General features: G+C 40.3%; 1 protein-coding gene across 5 annotated transcripts in view; it reads right to left on the bottom strand.

Annotated features, from left to right (window-relative positions):
* The window catches only part of CSNK1A1 (casein kinase 1 alpha 1), a 36,872-nt gene extending 16,581 nt beyond the window's left edge, over positions 1-20,291 (bottom strand). For 2 of the 5 annotated variants that reach the window (XM_013953505.2, XM_013953507.2), the window contains exons 1-5: positions 19,732-20,290; positions 18,787-18,893; positions 5,560-5,686; positions 3,698-3,796; positions 1,146-1,229 (exon numbers count right to left, since the gene is read on the bottom strand). In XM_013953505.2, the coding sequence (XP_013808959.1) occupies positions 1,146-1,229; positions 3,698-3,796; positions 5,560-5,686; positions 18,787-18,893; positions 19,732-19,854 (540 nt within the window). In that variant the 5' untranslated portion in view covers positions 19,855-20,290. Of the gene's footprint in view, positions 1-1,145; positions 1,230-3,697; positions 3,797-5,559; positions 5,687-18,786; positions 18,894-19,731 lie in introns of all 5 variants that reach the window. The other 3 variants (XR_010885632.1, XM_067304779.1, XR_010885631.1) reach the window with 2 other exon arrangements.
* Between the last annotated feature and the right edge of the window lie 1,541 nt (positions 20,292-21,832).

The raw sequence follows: 21,832 nt of genomic DNA, 5'->3' as shown, positions 1-21,832 counted from the left end.
AAGTAACTGGATATTATTTTACGGCACTGAATTCCCTGGGGAAGTTTTCTTTGTTCCCTAGCTTAGGCTTATTCTGTATTTCCTGTTCTAGATGGGCAGAAGTTAAAGGAATACGATCACCTTGAAAGAAGTTAAGTTGGAAGATATAAATCTGATTTGAATGAGCACAGAATCGACCGATACCAGCCAGCACTGACACGTAAGTATTTCCACAGGTAACCTCATACCACCTTAGTTCTGCTTGTTGCATGATCAGCAGGAAACTGGAGAAGTAGAGCAAGATTTCTGCCAAGAGCAGCTAGGGAAGTAGATCAAAGCTTCTGCCTCAACTGATAAGTAAGTTTGAGAAGCAGACAACACAAGTCTGTCAGTTTGCGTACAGCACAGCTAACTGTCTGGGATTTAATAAGTGAAGATTATTGTTGTGGAAAGCTACTAACTGATTTCATGGACAAACGCCTGAGCTATGATTTGTACTCAGCAATTTCCAGCTGTCCTACTAGAAACCGGCATATGTCTTCATTTCTTTCCAATCCATCTTCTTCTCTTAAAGGAGTCAGGAGTTCTACACTTAACTTTACAGGATAACCTTGTGCTTATCCAAGACACAGCATATTGGAATTAACTCATTTTGATCCATTGGGCTTATAAAATAAGAGAATTCTCAAACAGTTGGAAAGCTTATGAACAAAACCCGCATGGGGAAAGAGCCCGGCTGAAGTGATAGTAGAACTTCTCCATGTGCATTCAAAGACACTGCAGGAACCCTACAGGAAGGCAAGTAGACAGCCCTACACAAAAGCCCTGCTATTTTTCTAGAATGGCATGTCTACCCCTTCAATACATGGAACAGATTGCCTTTGATTTTTTAAAGGCAAAAATAAAACCTGCTTCTGCATTTGAAATCAAGCACGTACATTTAGCCCTTTTAAAATCAAGTTTAGAAATAACTTCACAATTTAAACAAGCGCCACAGGGAAACATCTTAGTAATGTTACATGTTTGCCAAGTATGTCTGAATAATGCCAACATAAGAGGTGCTTTTGCAAGGTCTACATTCTCCAGAAAGAAAAAGAAAAAAAAACAAAACAAAAAATAAAGCACATGAACTTGGGGTTGAGGTTGGAATAGGAGACAGTTCAGACCTGGTTTAATCCTGAGAAAGATGGGTCCTGAGAAGTACTAACAGTCATGCTTCTTTTCCTCTTCCCCACTGGAGATTCTAAACACTGAACAAACAATAGAGGGTGGCAGTGCATCAAACAGTATTGCTTACATTGCAACAATGGCCGGCGCAGACAGGCAACACCGAGGCGTTCGAGAAAGAACAGGGTAGCCAAATGCCATCCTTCTTCCACCAAGCACTGTAGTTTTCCAAAAGCTATGTTTTTTGTTTGTTTGTTTTAAGGAGGAAATTTGAAAGATGTGGCAAGATAAACTTCAACTGCGAGCCACTTCAAAATGACACTGCCTTGAACAGGGATAGCAATGGTGACATTTGGCTCTATTAAAAAAGGAAATTGAAGTTTTGCTTACAAAAGCATCCTTTGGTTCCACAAACTGCCCTTCCCCCAAAAGACATTTAGAAAAAGTAAATCTTCAGTAAGGAAGAGGTAGAAGGCATTTAGTCACCTTAAAGTTTACTTTCATAAGCATGCAGGGCTTATTTCTAGCAGAGCTGAAAATTTACCTTTTATGGAGGGAGCAAAATCTCTCCCAATCATCAAATTAAAAATTTGAAAAAAATCAATTAATTTTGCTTGTATTTTTAAAATATAACTGACAGGAAGCTACTGGAACAAGATTACCATGCTATTCTAGTCTTTGTGGCTGATGTATCTTTAAGCAGTGTGTGGACAGCTTTAAAAAAAAACAAAAACAAAAACAACAACAACAACCCCAAACTACACTTAACTACAAAAAGAAACAAAATAAATACTGTGTGGTGCCAAGTGCTATCTAGATAAAGCATCTATTAGTTCCAAACTGAAGCAACTCATTTCTCATTTTGCATAACCAAATGTGTAAACCAATCATTCTGCACTTCTGTCAAGAACTATCTCCCTTATCTCTTAAACCCTGCATCAGTAAATGAAGCCCATGCTCACAGAAAGTGTTTATCAGAGTATCATTGTGTGGCTCCCTAACTAATCTACATATGGAAGAAACTGAAAAATCATGGTTTACAGGCAATTTTGGTTTTCCATTTCAGCTGATGCAAATCTAATGCGTTCTTCTACTAAAATAAGTACAGCAGCATTTTCTAGGCCATTATTCCATGTCGAGACAAAACAAAGCGCAGCAATGCCAACCCAGCATGACTGTGCAAAAGTAGAGAAAAATGGCCCAAAAAAGAACGCTTGGAAATCAGATGCTAAGATTAGGAAAAAATTAAAATTTTCTAGTTATACTGCTAAGTCATGCCAGAAAATTAAGGAGCCTAAATGCTCAGCACAGCAGAGAAAAATAGAGCTCTACAGAGTGAAAGTATGAAACTTGGGAACAAGAAAGTTTAATAGCAACAGGATTACATGAAAACTACCTCTCATTTGGACTGTTACAAACTTTTCCAACATCGTTAAAACTGAACATCCAGTGCATTGCACCTCTTCAGATAAGAGCATAATCTCATGTTAATCAAGTTTTCCCCTTCTAATGTTCATGGCCCTGAAGTTGGCATTCATACAGGCAAACAAAGGTAAACATTTTAAATACTAGTAGTGCCTAAAGACCATAGACATTCTCTGATGGCATATAGAGAACAGAAGTGGGAATCTTGCTTCCAATAAACAGCTTGATCATGTACATTTGTCCTTAAGTTAATTTCTATTAAGTAGCATGCTTAATGCATTGCCAATGCTGCCTGTCTGCCCGAGCTCGACACACAAATTGCAAGATTAAGCATTTCACTCGAGAACTAAAAATAAAAATAAAAAACAAAACAAAAAACAGTACTTTTCTATGTAAGGTTTTCAACTGGAAACATGCACTTCTGACTAAGTTTACCCATTCAAACAAATTTAACCACCTCAGTACCTCCCCCTCCCACTACTCTTCACATCATAAAGTTCATTGAGAGCAGTTTTTGTTGTACAACATATTCAGCTACTCTACATCTTAACAGTTTTCCATCAACGTATTTGCACAAATTCATTTATTTATAAAGACAATGATTTATCTACACATTGACTGTTAGTCATATCCACAATTCTCATGGCTGAAGAGGTCTCTTTACCAGTCACTGCAATCTTTAATGCCTTGATGACTGGTAGCTCAGGAGCTCCCACGCTGGCACGAATTCTTTTCATCGCAGGAAGTCAGTCCCAAAGCCAAAGTTAAATCTTAACTTAATATTAAGGAAAAAAAAAATGCTATTACAGTAGTTATCTCAATAATGAAATACCATCATTGAGAAAAGTAGCCAGGTATTCTCTAGGCTTAGTTTATAATCTTGTTGCAAGCCTAGAAACCACCTTGCAGTCAAGTCCATCTCACAGGGTGGGCGAGAGACCCATATGTGTATACCACTGCATTTAACAGTAGACACTGGGAAATCCAAGTTCTTGCACCAAAGAATTATGGCTTTAGCATCCAAAACATCAATTCAGCAATGAGTTTTAAAAAAGCTATGCAGCTAGAATAAAGTCTATCATAGCCATTCTCTTTGGATCATCCAAGCAAAAAGCATTCAACTAACCTTATTACAGTGACGCCCGATACCCATTAGGAAGTTATCTGGTTTAATGTCTCTGTGTATAAAATTCTTTGTGTGCACATATTCAATTCTACTGATCATCTGCAAAAAAAGAACAGTTAAGATTTCAATGACAGCAATACAATTCACTTAAGCTTGAAATAAAGCATGACTTTCTAGTGCTGTCTTTCTCTGCAAGTTAAGCCTAGAAGTTTGATTTATTAACCAAATATGACAAGATACTTGCTAAATGAAAACCAAGTCTTTTCTCAGACTGTTCAAAGAAATGCATTTCGTAAGTATTAAGCCATTTAAAGAAATCATATAATCTTGGTCAGGAACTGGCAGATCAAATGCCTGAAACTACTTCCCAGACATTCTAGTTTGTCTGTGATATCCCATTAGTGAATAATTTCTTTTAAAACTGTAGTTCAAAACAAAGGTTTTAAATACCTACCACAAAAACAATTTTAAAACTCTTTTTTCAACTGTTACTCATTCATCCTGTTCCAAGCATCACTTTTCCAGTTAACACAGTTTTCACATAGCAAGTAACAACTTGACAGTGTGGGCCACACTGTCATAGCTGGGCTACCGTGATCCAAGAACAGCCAGCAATGAAGATGCAAAGAAATTATGGCACTTCCACATCATCATATACGGCGATGTTGTTTCCTATGTACTAGATCGCAGCACATGTGTCAGTGGTACAGCTTTTTAACTAAGACATACTTCATAAAGTCTTCAGTGAGTTTAAGTATGTTACAGCAGTTCTACTGAACTGTGTCCTAAGAGTCAGTTTCTTGCAATGATATCATACAGCCTATCTGTATGTTCCCAGATGATAACTGATTAGTGTTTATCATATAAAGGAAAACTACAAGAAAGCCATATAGATGTCCTGAAGATGCTGTATTATCCTGACTCTAGCTAAGTGAACAATTCTTTCTAAAGCAAGTGTATCAGTCACAAAGCAGCTGAGAAAAGGGACAGCTGACCTTTGTCTCCATACAAACACTGTGAACTTCCTTGGCTAAGAGCCTGGGATTCTATGACCACCTGGCTAAGTGACAATTTGGTACTAACATCAATTGGATAATATTAGGTGAAATTTAAACTACCACTGAAAACTCAACTCGAGAATCCTTTATTGTCTTCTAAAGTAACTGAACACAGTACTAAATAGTAAGAGAATAAATATGGCTGAGCATTTCAAACACTGTACTCTCATGACCAAGTTCAAAAAAAGTAAATTGTCAGAAAAGGTGAAATCTAGACATTCCTGATACCTTGAGTATCAGAGCTCAGTTTTAAAGGCCTAGCTTAAGTCTGAAGCAAAGAGTAGCAACTCCACTAGCAATTTAAAGAGCTGTCTTAAGTACTGTAACAGCCAAACCAGTTATTAGCTCATGCTCTGGTACAAGAAATAGAACAGGAGGTTGTGTGGATGGTGACATTCAGTGAGAACAGATGCGTAGACCTGCACGTTGCCCATTTGTCAACACTTCACAGGTTTTCACTGAACCAGATCAAACCAGAATTGAAGACTGCTTTACCTTCTACCACCACCCCACTACTGATCTTAGGAGTTAATCTACTCTAAATATTATTCTCAATACTTCATTAAAACCACGCCTGCTCGATTTGCAGCGTCAAAGAGTAAGTATCTGTGCTGCACTCTTCCTGCAGACCTAGGTATGCCACAGCACACAGAAGCTTCCCATTACTTTGTTCCTTTATAGGTCAAGTGTTTACTTCACTATACGGAATACAGCATCACACATTATTTAACCCACCTGAAAGGAATCATGTTGCAGAAAATATTTAAGGGTTTTTAAATTCCTTACAGTAACATTTGTACATACCTGGTCTGCTAACATAAGTACTGTTTTCATCGTAAACCTGCGCGAACAGAAGTTGAAAAGGTCTTCAAGGCTGGGACCAAGAAGATCCATAACTAGAACATTATAATCCTTTTCTTGACCATACCACCTGCAACAAAGAAAATTATTCAGTATTAGCAGAAATCTTACAAATTTGAACCTTAGCCATTAGTAAACATTAGTGAGCCAAGCAGCTCAACTATTATCAAGTGGCAGAGACAGTTACCATACTTCTAAACATACAAATACAGCCATCCTCAAAATGGAGTTGTGGAATACAACATACAGTTCTAGAGCATCAAATATTTCAAAATCCTCGTGCTAAAGCCTTTGAGTTTCTAGGAGAATAACAATTATAAAAGATGTATCCTATTACTTCTAAGCAAGTTGCGCTGAACTCTCAGCTGGATGAGTTCCATTTTAAGCTTCTTGCCATCAAGTCTCAGAAAACAGCTGTCAGTGCCAGTGTAAGTTCAGTTAACTTCTGTTCACAGACAGACCAACTAAAATCAGCATCGAGGCACTTTACTTTCTAGTTACTCTGATAGGAGACACTCGCCCCCTTCTTTTTGTATAGGGGAATATTCTACAGGAATAAGCATCAATTTAGAAAGCTGATTAAAAATATTAAAAAATGGAGCCAGTGATATCATTTATTTTTCCTGGAAGCAAAATCTGAGGTCAAAACAGAATATCTCAATTGAAAAGAGTGTGTGAATTTAATTTTCAGTTAAGAGAATATGCTTCAATTTTTAAGTTTTAGCAGCAACTGAAATACCACATACCATAATTAAAAAGCAACCAAAGCAGAAGCCATCAGATATCAATATACTGAGCTGTCAGTGCAAGAAGTCTGACTTGAAACTCATCTGCAGGACACCTTACATTCCTAACATTGTTTCCTGTATTATTCAACTTCATAGAAACTTTGCTCAAATTCTTTAGCTTTATTTTCAGGTATGACTTCCCTGCAACAGACCAAAGCAGCTCATGCAGATAGCTCAAATACTATCATTCATCCAAATTTAACAGCTAACCGAAAGTACCAAGCATGATGGCAATCAAGTTCTCCTCTCCTATTAAGTAGATGATAAAGACTCTTTACTAGGTTTGCCGCACCATACAAGAAACACTTAAATGTCAAAAAAAAAAAGTTATAGCAATATACACATACACACGCACACCCCTTCCATCACAACCAAGCAGACTGTGACATCCACCTGTGTCTGTTCTGTCAACTCTGGGCAAGGGAAGAAATATTTAAAAGATATATATGCTGTCAGGATGAGCAGAGGCCTCCCATCCATATTCTTCCTTCCAATCAATGGATAGCATTTGCATCATTGTACTGTCTTGCTTTATCTGCAACAGGAAGGAGAGTATTTCACCCTGTAAGCAGCCTGAGAAGGACTGGAATCACGCCTTCTACTTGTTCAAGTCTCAGCTGTGAATTCCAACACTTCAAATTGGGTACTGAAGGACAGAACCTGAATACTCTCCCCTTAAAGTCCTTCTGCACATTCCAGACAGCTACAGTTAAGTGAGGGGGGGGGGGTGCGAAATACTGTCTATGAAGCTGTGCTGAGCAGCATATCACTGCAAAGATTTGACACCCTACTGGCCAGAAGGCTGCCTAGCAGAGACATCCTTTTACAAGGACGTAGTACCAGCAGTCAACGGATTAGGCAATAAGCAACTGCCTCCTGGAAGAGATTTGAGGTTTCCAGTAACAGCGGTGAAGCTAAGATACCCAAGAATATACCCCATTAGAGCCTGCAGATGAAGGGGGGGGAGGGGGGAAGCACTTCAGCTTAACCCCAGCTCATAGGCATTAAGACTAATGCGTGGTTGCCTGGAAGATAAAGTTACCACTGAAAATTGACAAATTCCTTGATACTCTTGCAAAGGATTCCAAGCAAATTGTCAGGTTAGTAAAGTAAAATGTTTTCAAAAAGCAATGGAAAGATTCTATAATCAGATTCAGTTTGGGGATTAGTGGCCTGTATCTTCCCACTGTCAGGGTTCTGGTAGAAACCATGCACTTTTATCAAGTTTTTAAACAATGCATTATAAAGTCAGTATGGTCTGCAGCCTACATATAGCCTTACAGGTCAGTCTAGGAGTCTTTTTCATCCCCTATGTCAAGAGGCTGAAGCTATGTATTTTGAAAACAGTCATTCAAATTAAATGCTTCCAATGTGTTAGTACTTACAGTACTGGTGAGTTCATTTTGTCAGTTTTTTGACCTCTAAAAATTCATTAAAAGTACTATGATTTACAAGAGTTACAAGTGACTCAACTGGGAAACTATGCTGTATGGTATTATTTGAGAAAGTCTATAATTTATGAAAAGGTTAACATTCACACTGGAATCTGACACCGAGCTACCAAACTTGCACATTTTTTAGGCTGAAGAGTTCTGCATAGACAGGCCCTTTTAAGGAGTGATCAGAAATTAGTTCTAACTGCAAAAGCAACCAAGAGAAATATTTTACAAATACAATATTATGTAGAGATGGGGAAAGAGTCAAAATTAGATACTGTTAAGAAAAGCTCGTGTTCAACTACACACCAGCTTCAGTTCAGGAATTCCTGAACATGCCTGCAAGTCTACTTCTTGATTCCTACAAAGTCACCTATGCAAACTGCTGAGTAGTTTTGACAAGGTTACACGAACACCTCAGTACGTCACCGTTCAAAGTGAAACATTATGGTAAGCCAGAATAATGAAAACTGGACCGAAAGAATGAGCTGTCTAGTTATTTTGCCATATGAAGTTTAGCTTTGTTGTGAACAAGTCTGAAAGAATAAGCTAAGCTGAATCCAAGCATTCTGAAGTGTAAATCAAGACCTAGATAAAACAGTTTTTTCTTTGAGAAATGAAAGCCGAATTCAGGTACTAATTATTTAGTACAGTAACAGTTCAACGCCCAAGAGACTGCAGCATAAGGGAAAAAGATCAAGCAATTGCCTTCAACTAAGAAAATTTAGTTACAGCATCACAAAAAAAAGTAAAACTGAAGAAAGTGAAGCCTACCCAGGGAGCTACATTTGAAAAGTATTTGGTTCCTCTACAGCAATCTCTCTGGATAGTAAGTGCAGTATTCAGGTTGATTGCACAACCTCCATTTGGCCTACTTCTGCATACACACAACAAAATTTTAATCACCTGACCATTTTGTACTGTTGGAAAGCAAACTCTGCCAGACAAAGCAGTAAGCTGAGACCTCTTAACAATTCATCTTTATATTTACCTGCCAGTAATTCCTTACACGAAAAGTTCTTCTGTCTATTTCATTTCACTATTGGCCACTGAAACTTCTACTACTATATTAAGTAACTTGTGCTTTATCTACTTTGCCAACATTGCATGTAAGCTTTCATTTCCTTAGAATGTTTCCACGGTAAATGGGATTAATAAGGCTAAATCATGTCCATTCAAAGTCTGTCTAGTGGCTGCTACTACTGGCAGAGTAAAAGTGTTAAAAGTCTTGGCTCTTGTTAGGAAACCTTGGAAATTATACTCATGATGCATAAGACCTTGGCAAGTACTCTTTACTCCCATATTCATATAATCAATGTAAGATGGCATACAAGTACACATTACAGATGAGCACAAATTCAGAACAGTTCAGCACGTAAGTTTTAACACTTGTGGTACAACAAGTCAAGGTCTAAAACATTATGGCAACAAGATGAGAGCATCTCTGAAATACTAATCTCTCAAATAGAAATCTCCAGAAGTCCTAACACTGCATCAGCCAATGATATTTGGAGCAAATTACTAATATGAACCACAAGACATAAAGGAGTAATATATATAAATTCCTAGGCAACTATTAGATGCTACCAGCATCAGAACACAAGTTCTCCACATGTCTATTAGAGCTCCACAGCATTTTTTTTTTTTTTGGGGGGGGGGGGGCTTTTTTTTTTTTTTTTTTCCACCTGGAAGTATAGAAAGTGATCCTCTAACTCTCATACTGAAGTTGAGGAAGCAACAGCAGCAATACATTTTAGGCAGGGGTGGTTTGGTGGGAGTGAAAAATGGGACTAAGATTTAACTACCTGACAGTACAATTTGAGTGGGTAATGACTCTTCACATTAATTTCCCAAACTCACACCATGTGTCATTTTGGGGGGGGGGGGGGGACTTTCTCCAATTCACTCCCATAGTGAGTATGTCTCAGTAGGATATATTTCCTAAAAGGGGAATTTTGATTCTGTATCACAGGTCCACTTATACCCATTTGTTACATCAAAACCCTGCAAACTGTGTATTATTGACTTTCCTGAAGATTAGCAGTAGAAGACATTACCAAAGGCTTCAAAAAACATTAGCAAGACAATATTTTTAGAAAGAGCCAACAGTTAGGCTCAAACAGGTAGCAATACAATAATAGCTGACGTAACTGTTAAGAACTCTGGTACATATGTAAGCCATAAGGTAGGCCCAGGCTCATTCATGTATGAAAATGCTTTGTCACCCTTCCTGGTCTTATCTAAGACTACAGATCAGTTTAATAATTCAGTTAGGATACAGTAAATACCATTTACGAAGCTTCCTGTCAAATCATGGTTAAAGGTCCAGCACAGTGATGTCGATTTGACTTCAGTTACTTTCTAATTTGAATGACTAAGACTCACCATGTCAGCAAGTTTCCAAATCATGTGGTTCAGCAGCCTGATATACAGTCCAGTATATGCACACAGCTGAAACTTTTTGTAATGTCCTGAATTTCAGTATTTGTACCTCCATGCTTAACAAGTAAGGCACACAATACAGTGGTTTAGAACTATTTGGTTTCCAAATCTTATACAGTCAAGTGGGCATTATGCCAGATCATATGACACATGTCAATGTTTACTCAAACTCATGCTTTTTATTCCCTTGACTAACCTTGAGGCAAGCAAGTGAAGTATTGATGCACATCTAGCACTTAGTAGCAAATAGTGTATTCAGGTCTACCCAAACTTATAATCCTTGTCTGTCTTCAGAGATCTTTCAAAAATTGTATGATGTCTACTTCAGCAACTGCATATTTCCTAAACAATGTCAATAACAAAAGAAATGGTATTTGAGAAAAGGTGAATAGATTTTTATTGAGAAAACATTTCATTTGGTTATCACAGTGTTCTCTTTATGTTTGGTATTTCTTCCTTCGAAAAGGTTGAGTTGATACAGGCTAGCCCCCTTCACTGACCTCTGTTTGCTAACTATAACAGAATCCAGAAAGAACAGGATATGAGATTATAGGCCCAGTTTCAGACTACTGTACCACTTTTATAGTTCTGCAAGATATCCAATTGCTTAATCCTGCACCATAGTTACATATTATGTTAATACTTGTAATAGCAACAAAAGCCGTATAACTATCAAAACCATATAAACTGCTCAAATCTTGAAGAGCAGAAAAGGATACAGGAAACTTGTTTGAAACATCTCAAGTTCAGATCAAGATTAACTCAAGCACTGAATACCTGTATAACTGTTGCTCACTGGTTAAAAGACACCAACCACACAACCCAAAACTCACTTATTCTTAAACCATTAGGGCAGCAAAGGCCACCATTATGGAACATGTCATTTTGTCCACAGCTGTATTCGAGACTTAACCAGAACATCAGTTCACTGTCACAGCAAAGTATTCCTACAATGCAACACAAATGCATCTACAACAAGACTGTATTTTGTTCCAGCTTAATAAAAGTTCTCTTCTGACAGCAGCTGTTTTTCCAACTAACCTATTCTCTGCTAAAAGCTTCTGTCAGATCAGCTATGATCTCTAATTACGCCAGTGGTGGTTGGGAAAAGGCAGACTAGAATTACAAAGAGAACTAAGAAGGTGACTGTGTTAATACTTGAGACAGGAAATATCTCTTGATGCCTAACTGCAAGAAGGTACAATGCTATTTTGACAAGACTTGGATAGTTAACAACTCAAACATTTAGAATTCTTGAATCAAAAACTTCTTGCAATACTGATATAATAAAGCATCCAGAAATCACCATGTTCACATTCAAAAAAAAGGAAGATTTGGATTTCTTTGATATTTCATTAACTTTGTCCACTATTATCATTTGTTACTATTCTACCATATAACTACTCTGACGAGCCCTATGCAATTAGTTTCTCAGCATTTTGGCTTTCAAACACCAAATGGAACAGCTCATATGCCAACAATGGAGATTATCAGAAGAATTAAGAGTGGATAGTAAAACTATTACAAGGAAAATAATTTACAGTGAACAAGCAAGCTGTAAAGAACTTACTACTGGAATCACCTGAGATAACCTTACTAATAAGCTTGACAAGTCAGCAGGCACATGAGGGTGAACATGCAAGCCTGAAAAGCCTCACAAACATATAGGATTCAGACATCCTACAGGAAACCAAATGAACACTCAAACGGCATTCCATTTCTGCAAGCACTAAGTCATTTCTACAAAAGTCTCTGAACTAGTCATTAGTCAGATGATGTGATTGAAGAGAATATCACAGACCTTCCTATGATCATACAGCCCTAATATCAGGCATCTCCGAAAAGAGTAAGTAATCCTAAAAAAATAGGAGCACAGGTATTTTGCACATAAACTGGGAAGCATTGGTACCAATGCTCAAGGCACTGGTGCGCCTTCATGTTGCATTCCACATGCAATCTCTGTGACCCACATTCAAAGATGGAAATTCAGAACACGGACAGAAAATGACTACAAGTATGAATGTGCAGGTGGTGATCCCTGCAATCATGTGTTCAAAGAGCTCAGCACAGCAGTCATTAAATTATGCAATGCTCTTTATAGATATGTCCAGGGAAAGTAAAGGTGGGAAGATTGTAAGAGGGAGATGGCTATTAAAAGTAGTAGTGATAATAATAATAATAAAAAAAAGAAGTGGGAATTGACTGACCATGGGTAAGAAAACTTATCGTTAGGCACAGAAGTTCTCTCCAACCACAGAAACATGAGCACTGGGGTGCTTGCCTAAGAAGTTTTAACACTGTGCCTGATTCACAAGAATAGTATGTTGTCTAAAACAGGAGCTGAATTTGGATGACTAAAGTGGTCCCTTCTGGTCCTATGTTCTAGACTCCTCAGGGCAGACATCTCCTGACTATTAAAGATGCTTTAGGCAAATTGGTAAATACATTCTGCCTGTATCAAAACACTATTTTCAGTTGCAACAGGTATTGAGGCAACACACAAGGAGGGCAGCCTGTTATAAGATTCAGGTCTAAATTGCCACATATTTTATATTTCTAGTTTATCTTCCCTGAAGCTGAAAAAACTTGTTAACTGTTAGCCAACTAGGAGTCAGTAATATAGGTGGACTTAACATAATATAGCATGACTGAAATACTGAAGTAGAATATTTAGCAGATGTCATCTAATGTTAGTTGCCATGGTGAGTATGAATTAGGCCACCCAAGTACTAAATAAAGACACAGCATGAATACACTATGTTACGAAGTTAGATGGGCTCTATAAATAAAACTATCGGTTTTTGTACAGTTTGAGAGAAATATGAATACATGAAGTATGCCAATGCAAATCATCTCCTAAGCAATATGGTCATTTCAGCTGCCTAGTGATATGTTGCATACATACTTCCACCTAGTTGACTTGCTACTTTGATAGTTGTTTAATGAGGTAAATTAACAGCTGGTAGGAAGTGAGGAGAACATAAGTCAAATTTCTTCCATAAAAGCCAGAAAGCCGAGTTCAGCTGAGAAGGTAAACCATTAATCTGAATTATGTACAGGGAACGTTCCTGAGGAAAATACACTGTGTCAGTAGTGCCTCTGCTGCTGATCATCTCTTCCAAACAGATTAATGCTGAACTGAAATTGCATACTTTAACATCTGTTTCTGCAAAGGTTCAGCTGAGGGAAGAGAATCAGAAAAAAAAACAGCTTCATTTGTTTTAAAACTGTGGTCTATCTTGGTTGTTTCTCAAGAGTCTGGGAGGACCTTTAAGACAGGACTTTAAATTGTTACAAAACATTAGGATTTTGTTTAGAAATGTCCATCCTCCTGCTAGAAAATTTTTAGATTCATTTCAAAGACCAACATTCAGCTCTGCTTTGAACCATGAGAACAAGAGTCTTCCTGTTACCTACTACAGCGGTTCTGTCCTTCAGCATGCAGCCTTAATTAATAATAGACGGTTAATTAATAGGAGGCTCCACTGCTAGAACTTTCCTCCTTATTACTTCGCATGCCTGGATGAAAGTATCCATATTACCAATGAAATGAAGACAGAAAAGTTTTCATATCTTTCTCTTAGGTTTTTACATGGTGCATCAAGTTCTTGAGACAGCAGTTTAAAATTAATGTCTGAAAGAAGTATATTTACAGATTTTTAAGCACTGCTTAAGAAAATCAAAATTTGAAGTACTCAAAGAAAAATCCACTGTGAGAACACCCCTAAAATCACCAAATTTGACCATGTTTTTCCGTTGTGCACACTACTCAGTGGAGACGAATATAAGTAATCTGTTATTAATGGCTTATCCAGCAATATTGCATTAAGTGACCAGTAAGGGCAAAAAACAAACAAGCAAACAAACAAAAAAAACTTATTTTAAGTGTATTTCTTGACTTTTCATCAGCAACTTTATAATACGCTACACTACTGAGAAGATTGTAGTGATACAAAGTGGTATTTCCCAACTTCAAAACATTTTGCAATAAGTTACTACACTGAAAAGTTCCAATAAGTAAGGATGGATTTATTTAAGGTTGCAAAAGAATGTTGCAAAAATCACTGCGTCAGTAGTTCTAGTTTTTGAACCTACAAATGAAAAAAACTCTAATATCACTTCAATTAGCTTCACATGCAATTGGGTACTGTATGTAATTCTTCAGCCTTGCCTACACAAGAGTACAAGCAATATCTGTTCACTAGACTTTCTTCCTGCCCTTAAATGCAACATTTTTAATACATTGCATAAATAGCCACAGCTGGATCTAGTGTATCACCCATTTCAACTGGAAAATAGGTTACAAAATAAGTTATCTCAAGAGGTTGTCAGGAGAAAAATCTCTGAATCCAACTTTTCTTTTAGAAGAAAGGTACATCCGAAAGCATACCTAAAAGTTCTCTTCGTAAAGGATACGAACAGCTGTTAAACAGCACAAACAGCAAAAATCAAGAATGACTGTCACAGATAATTTATTAAACAATCCCTTGTCAAGAGTGCTTTAACAGAGTTGCACTAAAAACAATACACAGTCACCACACAAACACACACTGCTTCATTCCTCCAAGCCAGAATCAAGAATTTGGGTACAAAGGCAGATATTCCAAACCAATGGGATCAGTGCCCAGTTAACAAGACTACTACAGCCAAAAATGCTTTGCCTTTGAAAAGAAAAGAAAAAAGAAAAGAGACAGACAGCTGATGGCTCAAAACAATGAGATTAAGCCTACCAGAATAGTGTGGACTTTGCATTGTGTCCTAAAGGCAGATCAGACAGTTGGATGTTAAGCTTGGTTCAAGAGCCTTTTGTCAAAAATGAAGGTAATAATATAAACTAAATTTACACATCCAGAACATACAGTGACAACCAAGAGTCTCTAAAGCATTTATATAAAATTTTTGTGAAACTTCTGAAACAAGTTCAGAATCTGCCCTACTATTCCAGCAAGCAGGAAGGCTAAAGATTCCCTTCCAAGTCCTAAAGTGTTTACAATATTCTGAGAGTTAAGACAACTCAAACCCAATTTTTGTTAAATTATGTATCCAAACAATGTGTTCTGCTAGAGCGGGATTACCAAATCCCCTTGTTCTCCCTCAACAACAGGGGAGAACTCAGTTAATCTCACAGAAGCAATATAAAAATACCTTTTCACTCCAAAATTGAGATTTTGCTCATTATCTTTCTTACAATCTGCTAAAGTTAACCTTAAGGACTACCATAAAAAAAACAACAAAACAAAAGAAACCCCCCCACACACCACACTTTGCTTGGTTCTAGATAACTCAAGTGACACTCCAGATGCTATCTTATCATTACTGAGTTTGGAATCACATCTAAAAGGCAGAAGAATTCAGTTTTAAGAACAGGCGCCTGAACTGAAGGAACAATCCCTACCTCATCTCTTCTTTTGGCTTCACGAGCCAAAGAACCACAGTAGACAGACCACTTTACTAATGTAAAGCCATGTAATGCAACTTCTAGTGAGTCAGTGTTGGCCACTGCATTACTAATGTAGATAGAAACTGAAGACTAAGTCCCTAATCCTTAAATAAGAAATGCAGCATCACGTGCCTCTGTTTCCCAGATCTGCAGAACCGAGATAAAGGTGCTGCTGGCCCCAGCTTACGTAGCACAGCAATGGCAAAAGCTAAGACGATTTCTTACTTATCTATCAAATGTCCTACCTATTGGATGATGCTGTTATTTCTTAAGGGTGTCACATTAGAGAAGTTTTAACAAATTTGTTGAAAGTGTACAAATTTCTTTCCTTCTAAATTTCTGTCCTTCTAAATATACTGAGCCAAGAACAACTCATTCTGACTGGACAGCATGCCATTACAAAACAATGGCAGAAGGCGTATTATCAATTACGTATGCAAAGTGACCTAAGGACAATGTCATACGTTCTCCAAGCCTAGTTTCTGCTAACAACGCTTGTCAGAAAAGCTTGAGCTGTCTGGAACAATACACACAGTAATTTGACTTTGGAGTAATAACCTATTCAAAGACATATCCTTGTTAAGCACCCAGTGACACATCTCTCTTTGTAAGCCAAGCTGTCCGCCTTAGATTCAGAGTTCCATAGATTCTGATTCTGCCGAACACATCATGCTTTAATGTTTGTCCCAAGAGCTGCGCTGGGTACCTTGCTCAGCTTCCTCTTCAAGAAGAAAGAAAACATAAAATACTAGTCTAGATTTCTTCAAGCATCAACAGATGTCATACAGCAAGAAGGCAACTAGTAACAGAAGCACAGTCAGAGAACCTGTCAAGCAGTGTCTGATATATACAAATAGATTCAAATCAAAGCAGTTTCTTAAGACCAAACAGGTATTTCTGAGAATATTCTGAAAGATAATTTTCTAGGCAAATACCGAAAAGGAGACTAACACTGTGAGAATCTGAAAGTGAAAACCTTTAAGACTCGTTCACATTATCAAACAGATTAAACATCTTGAGCACAGCAAGTCTAAGAATCTATCTGAATAGTTTCAAGTATTGCTTCAGCTGACCACTCTTATCCAGATTTTGGTAACCTTGCATTATTTCTCTGGGGGTGGGCATGAAATGCATGTCAAAAAAAAGTTTTGGTTCTTCTCTGGCGATGAGACTTTTAAACCACAATCAATGGTTACACAAAGCAAAGTCAGATAAGAGAATACTGTCAAACGCCCGGGGGGGGGGGGGGGAATGACCCTTAAAAATGACTGATATAACTGAAGGCAGAAACTTTTTTTTTTTTTTTTTTGGAACATGTAAGATGACTTCCAATAGCTCAGCTTGAAATAAGCTTTTTTAAGGTCATTTTAACAGAATTGAACAGCATACCTTTAACACTGTTTCACTTCTGTTACATAAGTTGAAAAAGTTATGCCTTAGGTCTCATTATAGCACCAAAGGTTTGTTTATTTTTCAAAAAAGTTTAGTTTAAAAATGTTTGCTTTTCCAGTTTTGTGATGAAACACCAGATATCCACTTGCTTTGGCTGTTTTCCCAGTTATCCCTGTTTTAGCATGTAACTATACTGTGATGACTTTCCAATATGCAATTTCTATTCTTAATGTTGTGAAAAAGGTACTCATTTGAAGAAAAGCAGGGAATTGTAGTCCAAAATAAAAACTGAATTTTGGGTTTCACACAAGCCACTCTTTAAGCTATAAGTATTCTGCTTCATACAGGTATATTTATTCTATCATTGCACAAGGCCGTACTGAATGGAGAAGACAGATGGCCAAGACAACACTGCTTCCTTGGTTGTAAAATTCCAGCATTCATTCAGGACTATAGCTAGTCATGCTTTCAAAGGAGAAAAAAAAAGCTATTATCCTGAGAAATGCAGGTTTAAGTTACAGGCTTTTTTAAAATTAATATACAGTCTAGAATAAGAAAACCATTATGTCCCGCACAATATGTACCACAATCCATAAATGTACACACACTACAAAGCGAGAGAAGGGTTAACAGGCTAAATGGAACCCACAGTTTGACTCAATTTCTAAATTAAAATTGCTTCTGTAGTTCAAAGAACAATTCCCTTTATGACATAGGGCAAACATTAGAAATACTAACTTTTAAAATAATTAATAATGAAGTTAAAAAAAAAAAATCCTCTTGGATAAAGTCTCTCTGGAGAAGACTTATGTTTCATTTAATCTATTCTTATACATAGATTCAGTGGCTAAAACTACTCAGTATAACAACTCAATAATAGAGAAGTGACTCCTCTTAGAGCTCTACCGAAACAGTAGCAATTTTTTTTCTACATCAGGAAATTAATAAACACTGTGTGAAAGTTTCAGACAGAATATTAAACAAGGAAGTCACATAACGAGCAATTGGGAGGGATTAATCTTGGCACTTTAACTGTACGGAAATCCAAGTGACGCATCTGTTACGGGTAACAGAAAGGGGCTGCCATTTCATTCTTGGTTGAGGTTCTATGCAGTCTCAAGCCTTGCAGCACATAACTATGAAAGGAAAAGATACATGCCTGAGCACGTCCCTTGTCCCAACAGGAGAAGGGGGAGGGTTAATCACGTCCATCCGCCATTTTCTGAGCGGAGGAGGAAGACATGTTGGAACAAAAAAAAAAAAAAAAAAAGCAAGCAAGAAAGAAAGAACGAACGAAAGAAAGAAAAAAAAAAAGAACCGACAAAAGAAAGCAGCCATTTCCAGTACCGGCTCCCAACTCTCAACCCTACCAAGAACATCAGCTCTCACCTGAACAGCCTCACACTCTGTTCTAATCACTATGAAAATTTCACATATCTCAGGCACTGCTGAAGATCCCAGTCACAAAGCACAATATGAATAAGCAAAAGTGGTTTGGGGGGGGGGGGGGAAGAGGGGCGGTAATCCAAGTAATTGTAAAGCTTGGCATGGAGCATTTTGCTGACCAGCCCAATCTCTCCCAAATTAAATCATGTCTTCTTAATGGCAAAGTCCCACCTCACACTAACATTAAAGGAAAGTAACTGTACTGGCATATATGGACGATTCCTACCGTATATGTGGGATGCCAACTCCTCCTTGCAGAATCTTGTATAGTTTGCTTTCATACAGCAGCTGGGGATGTCTAGCCTTCTGAGACTCCAACTTTACAGCAACTTCCTGCAGTAAGAAGGAACAAGGAATCAGAGCAGAGTGTCCACCAAGCACAGACTTGCCACTGAGGTTTAAGGGGGACAGAACACACAACCCTGCCATGACTGCTTTCAAAGATACATTTTTTTAAGCTCTCAGCTGGTGCTCAACATCCTGAGTTTTGTTGGGTCTTCAAATAAAATCCATATTGTGATGATTTGTACATAAATATCCATCTCGGGTAATGAAATTGATCTAGAGATGTTAAGTCTTCAGATCCATACAAGTGAGAAGAACATACGTGGGTGTTTCTTCTTTACAGCTCAGAGCAGTGAGGGGGAGGAAGAAAAAACAAGAGAAAAGAGCTGAAGAAATAGGGGATCTTCTTTATTTTTCACCTTTATTGTTGATGAACACAAAATAAAGTGTTCTCCAGCAGAGAGAGAGGGATAGATGATTGGTGGAAGAGAGATTTCTCTGGCCGCTGATGAAAGACAAAGTATGTTTTCCCCACAATGGTGGTCTTCTCTCTATACTGCTCACAAGTGAGCTATGCGAGTGCTGGGTGGGGGAGACCACGGCCGCACGGCTCTGCTGTCGGAAAGAGCAGCGCCATCCCCTTGGCGGTGAAGGCCGTCAGGCGAGGGAAGCCCCTTTTCCCCCACCCCGGGGAAGGCGGCTTAGCCACCCTGGCGAGACGGGCTCGCCCGGTGCCTCGGAGAAGGGGACAGCAGGGGAAGAGGAACGAAACCCGGCTCCAAGTCCGCCCTCGGGGAGGCGATCGCTGGTCTCCAGTTCCCCCCGCGGTGCGGAGGGGACCGCGCCGACGGACCCAAGGAGCTGGAGCAGAGTGTGCCGCCCTTACCTCCCCGTTCGTGATGTTGATCGCCAAATAGATGTCCCCGAAGGAGCCCGACCCGATCTTCCGCACCAGCTTGTACTTGCCCCCGACAATGAACTCGGCCTTGGAGCCGCTGCTACTCGCCATGGCGAGGGGCGGCTGAGGGGCCCTCCCGGCGCTGAGGGGCTCGGGAGTGTGGGAGGAAAGAGGGCTCTATCGCCGCCCGGGAGCCGGGGAGGGAAAGGGGGCGGGGGGGCAGACAAAGAAAGGCTGGTCCCCCGCCGCTCAGCTCCAGCCGGGCCCCTCCGGCGGGCGCCCCCCTCCGCGGCTCTGCCCCGCTCCCCGGCCGGGCAGCGCTCGGCTCTCGGCGCCCTCCAGAAAGGCGAGAGGTGGCTACCGAGTTGATGCGGGGGAAGGGGAGGGGAGAGGGGAGGGGAAGGGAAAACGCGAAGCCCGCTGGCTCCGCCGGGTCCCGGCCGCCGCCGGTCCCTCACTCAGCCGCCGCCGCCATCTTGTCTCTCAACCGCTGCTATCGCGGACACAAAATGCCCCCAGCCTGCAGCCGCCGCTTCTTCACCGCGCAAGGCACGCTGGGAACGGGGCGGGGGCAGCCACTGCGCATGCTCGCGGGAAAGCCGCCTCCGTTCCTCAGCACGCCTGCGCGCGGGGCTGGGCCGGCGGCGAGAGGGCAGGGGAGCAGGGGCGAGACTCCCGCCGGCGCATGCGCACCGGGCGCCCCTCCTCAACGCCAATGGCCAGCGTCGCTCCTCACCCGCCCCCGGTCTCGCCGCTCGTTGCGTTCTGGTGGGGCACATGCGCACGCCGCCATTCCGAGCCCGGGCGGAAGAGGAAGGGGAAACGACTACGTGCCCTCACCTGGTTCTTAAAGGGGCCGGCGCCAAGAAGCCCCTCGTGGGGCCTACCCAGGCCAGGCCGGCCTCGGCGGCCCTCAGCCCCCCTCAGCCGCAGCCTAGCGGGACGGACGCGGCCTGAGGCCGGGGGGACGGGCGTCGCACCGCAGCGTGCTGCTCCCTGCCCAGCCCCGCTCCTTGGAGAGGGCCCTGTCACGCCCGGGGCACTATCCTGGTTCCTGCCCCACTGCTCGAGGGCCTCATGCCCCTGCGATGCCTGGTGGGGCTGTGGGGCCACCCGGAAACACGGAGGGGGGCAGGGACAGCGGAGGGGCTTCGCAGCCACGAGGCGCCTTCTGGTGCTTAAAGAAGTGTCTTTTCTTTTTCCGTTCTCGTCTGAACGTCTCCGCCTTCGCTGCATGGCAACTGGATCGTGTTATACGTTGGCTAAATCTGCTTCATTGTTCCCCATAGATTCCGATTACGTCAGTCCTCAATTTCTCCTTGCTAACCTAAACAGGCTGAGTTTTCTTGAGTCATTCGCAAAAGGCTTTCCAATCCTTTAGTCATCCTCACAGATTTTCTCTGGACTCTCTCCTTTGTCATGATCAGTCTTGAGCTGTGCAACCCCAAACCAGGAAATACTGCGCAAATTTGAGGGCCTGTATTTAAGAGTTAGCATAAATGGTCCCATTCCTATTGAAAGCGGTGAGCTGTGATTTCTTACGCAACTGAACCTGGTCTTTTCATAAGTGGGTAGATCTCCTTTAGAGCCTCTCTGGAGCAGGACTGCAAATGCTATGGTGTCTCTAAAGTGTCCATCTGGGATTTAGAAACATTAAATAATGCTCTGGAGTCAAAGTCACCACGCTGACACACATCTCACGCCACTTTTTATATGACCCAAATGGGATTGTATCCGTGCCTGGCTGACAATGTTTCCAGGCTTGTATCAAATCCAAAAAACCACTACCTACACAAATGTTAGTTGTCTGTTCTTTTTCCCTATAAACAATGAATTCACAATAGCATGTGTCTCTCTCGTCCTCCTGCTGCTCCAAGGCCCTGCAGTGTCTAAGGCACAGCAGCACGATGGGATGGGCTGAGGGCTAAGTGGAGTTTTCCCTAGCTTTTGTGAATGCACAACATCTGCTTCATTATCCTTCCCTGCTAGGTCTGACATGATTTGATTTATCCTTCTAACCTTCAGCCTTGGTCTATTCGGTTTGTAATGTGCAGCACTAGAAATCCTGGACAGGCCTCACACAGTTCTC

The sequence above is a fragment of the Apteryx mantelli genome, chromosome 14, assembly GCF_036417845.1.
Source record: "Apteryx mantelli isolate bAptMan1 chromosome 14, bAptMan1.hap1, whole genome shotgun sequence".
NCBI classification, from domain to species: Eukaryota; Metazoa; Chordata; class Aves; order Apterygiformes; family Apterygidae; genus Apteryx; species Apteryx mantelli.
This window is presented reverse-complemented; position numbering and strand designations above follow the sequence as displayed.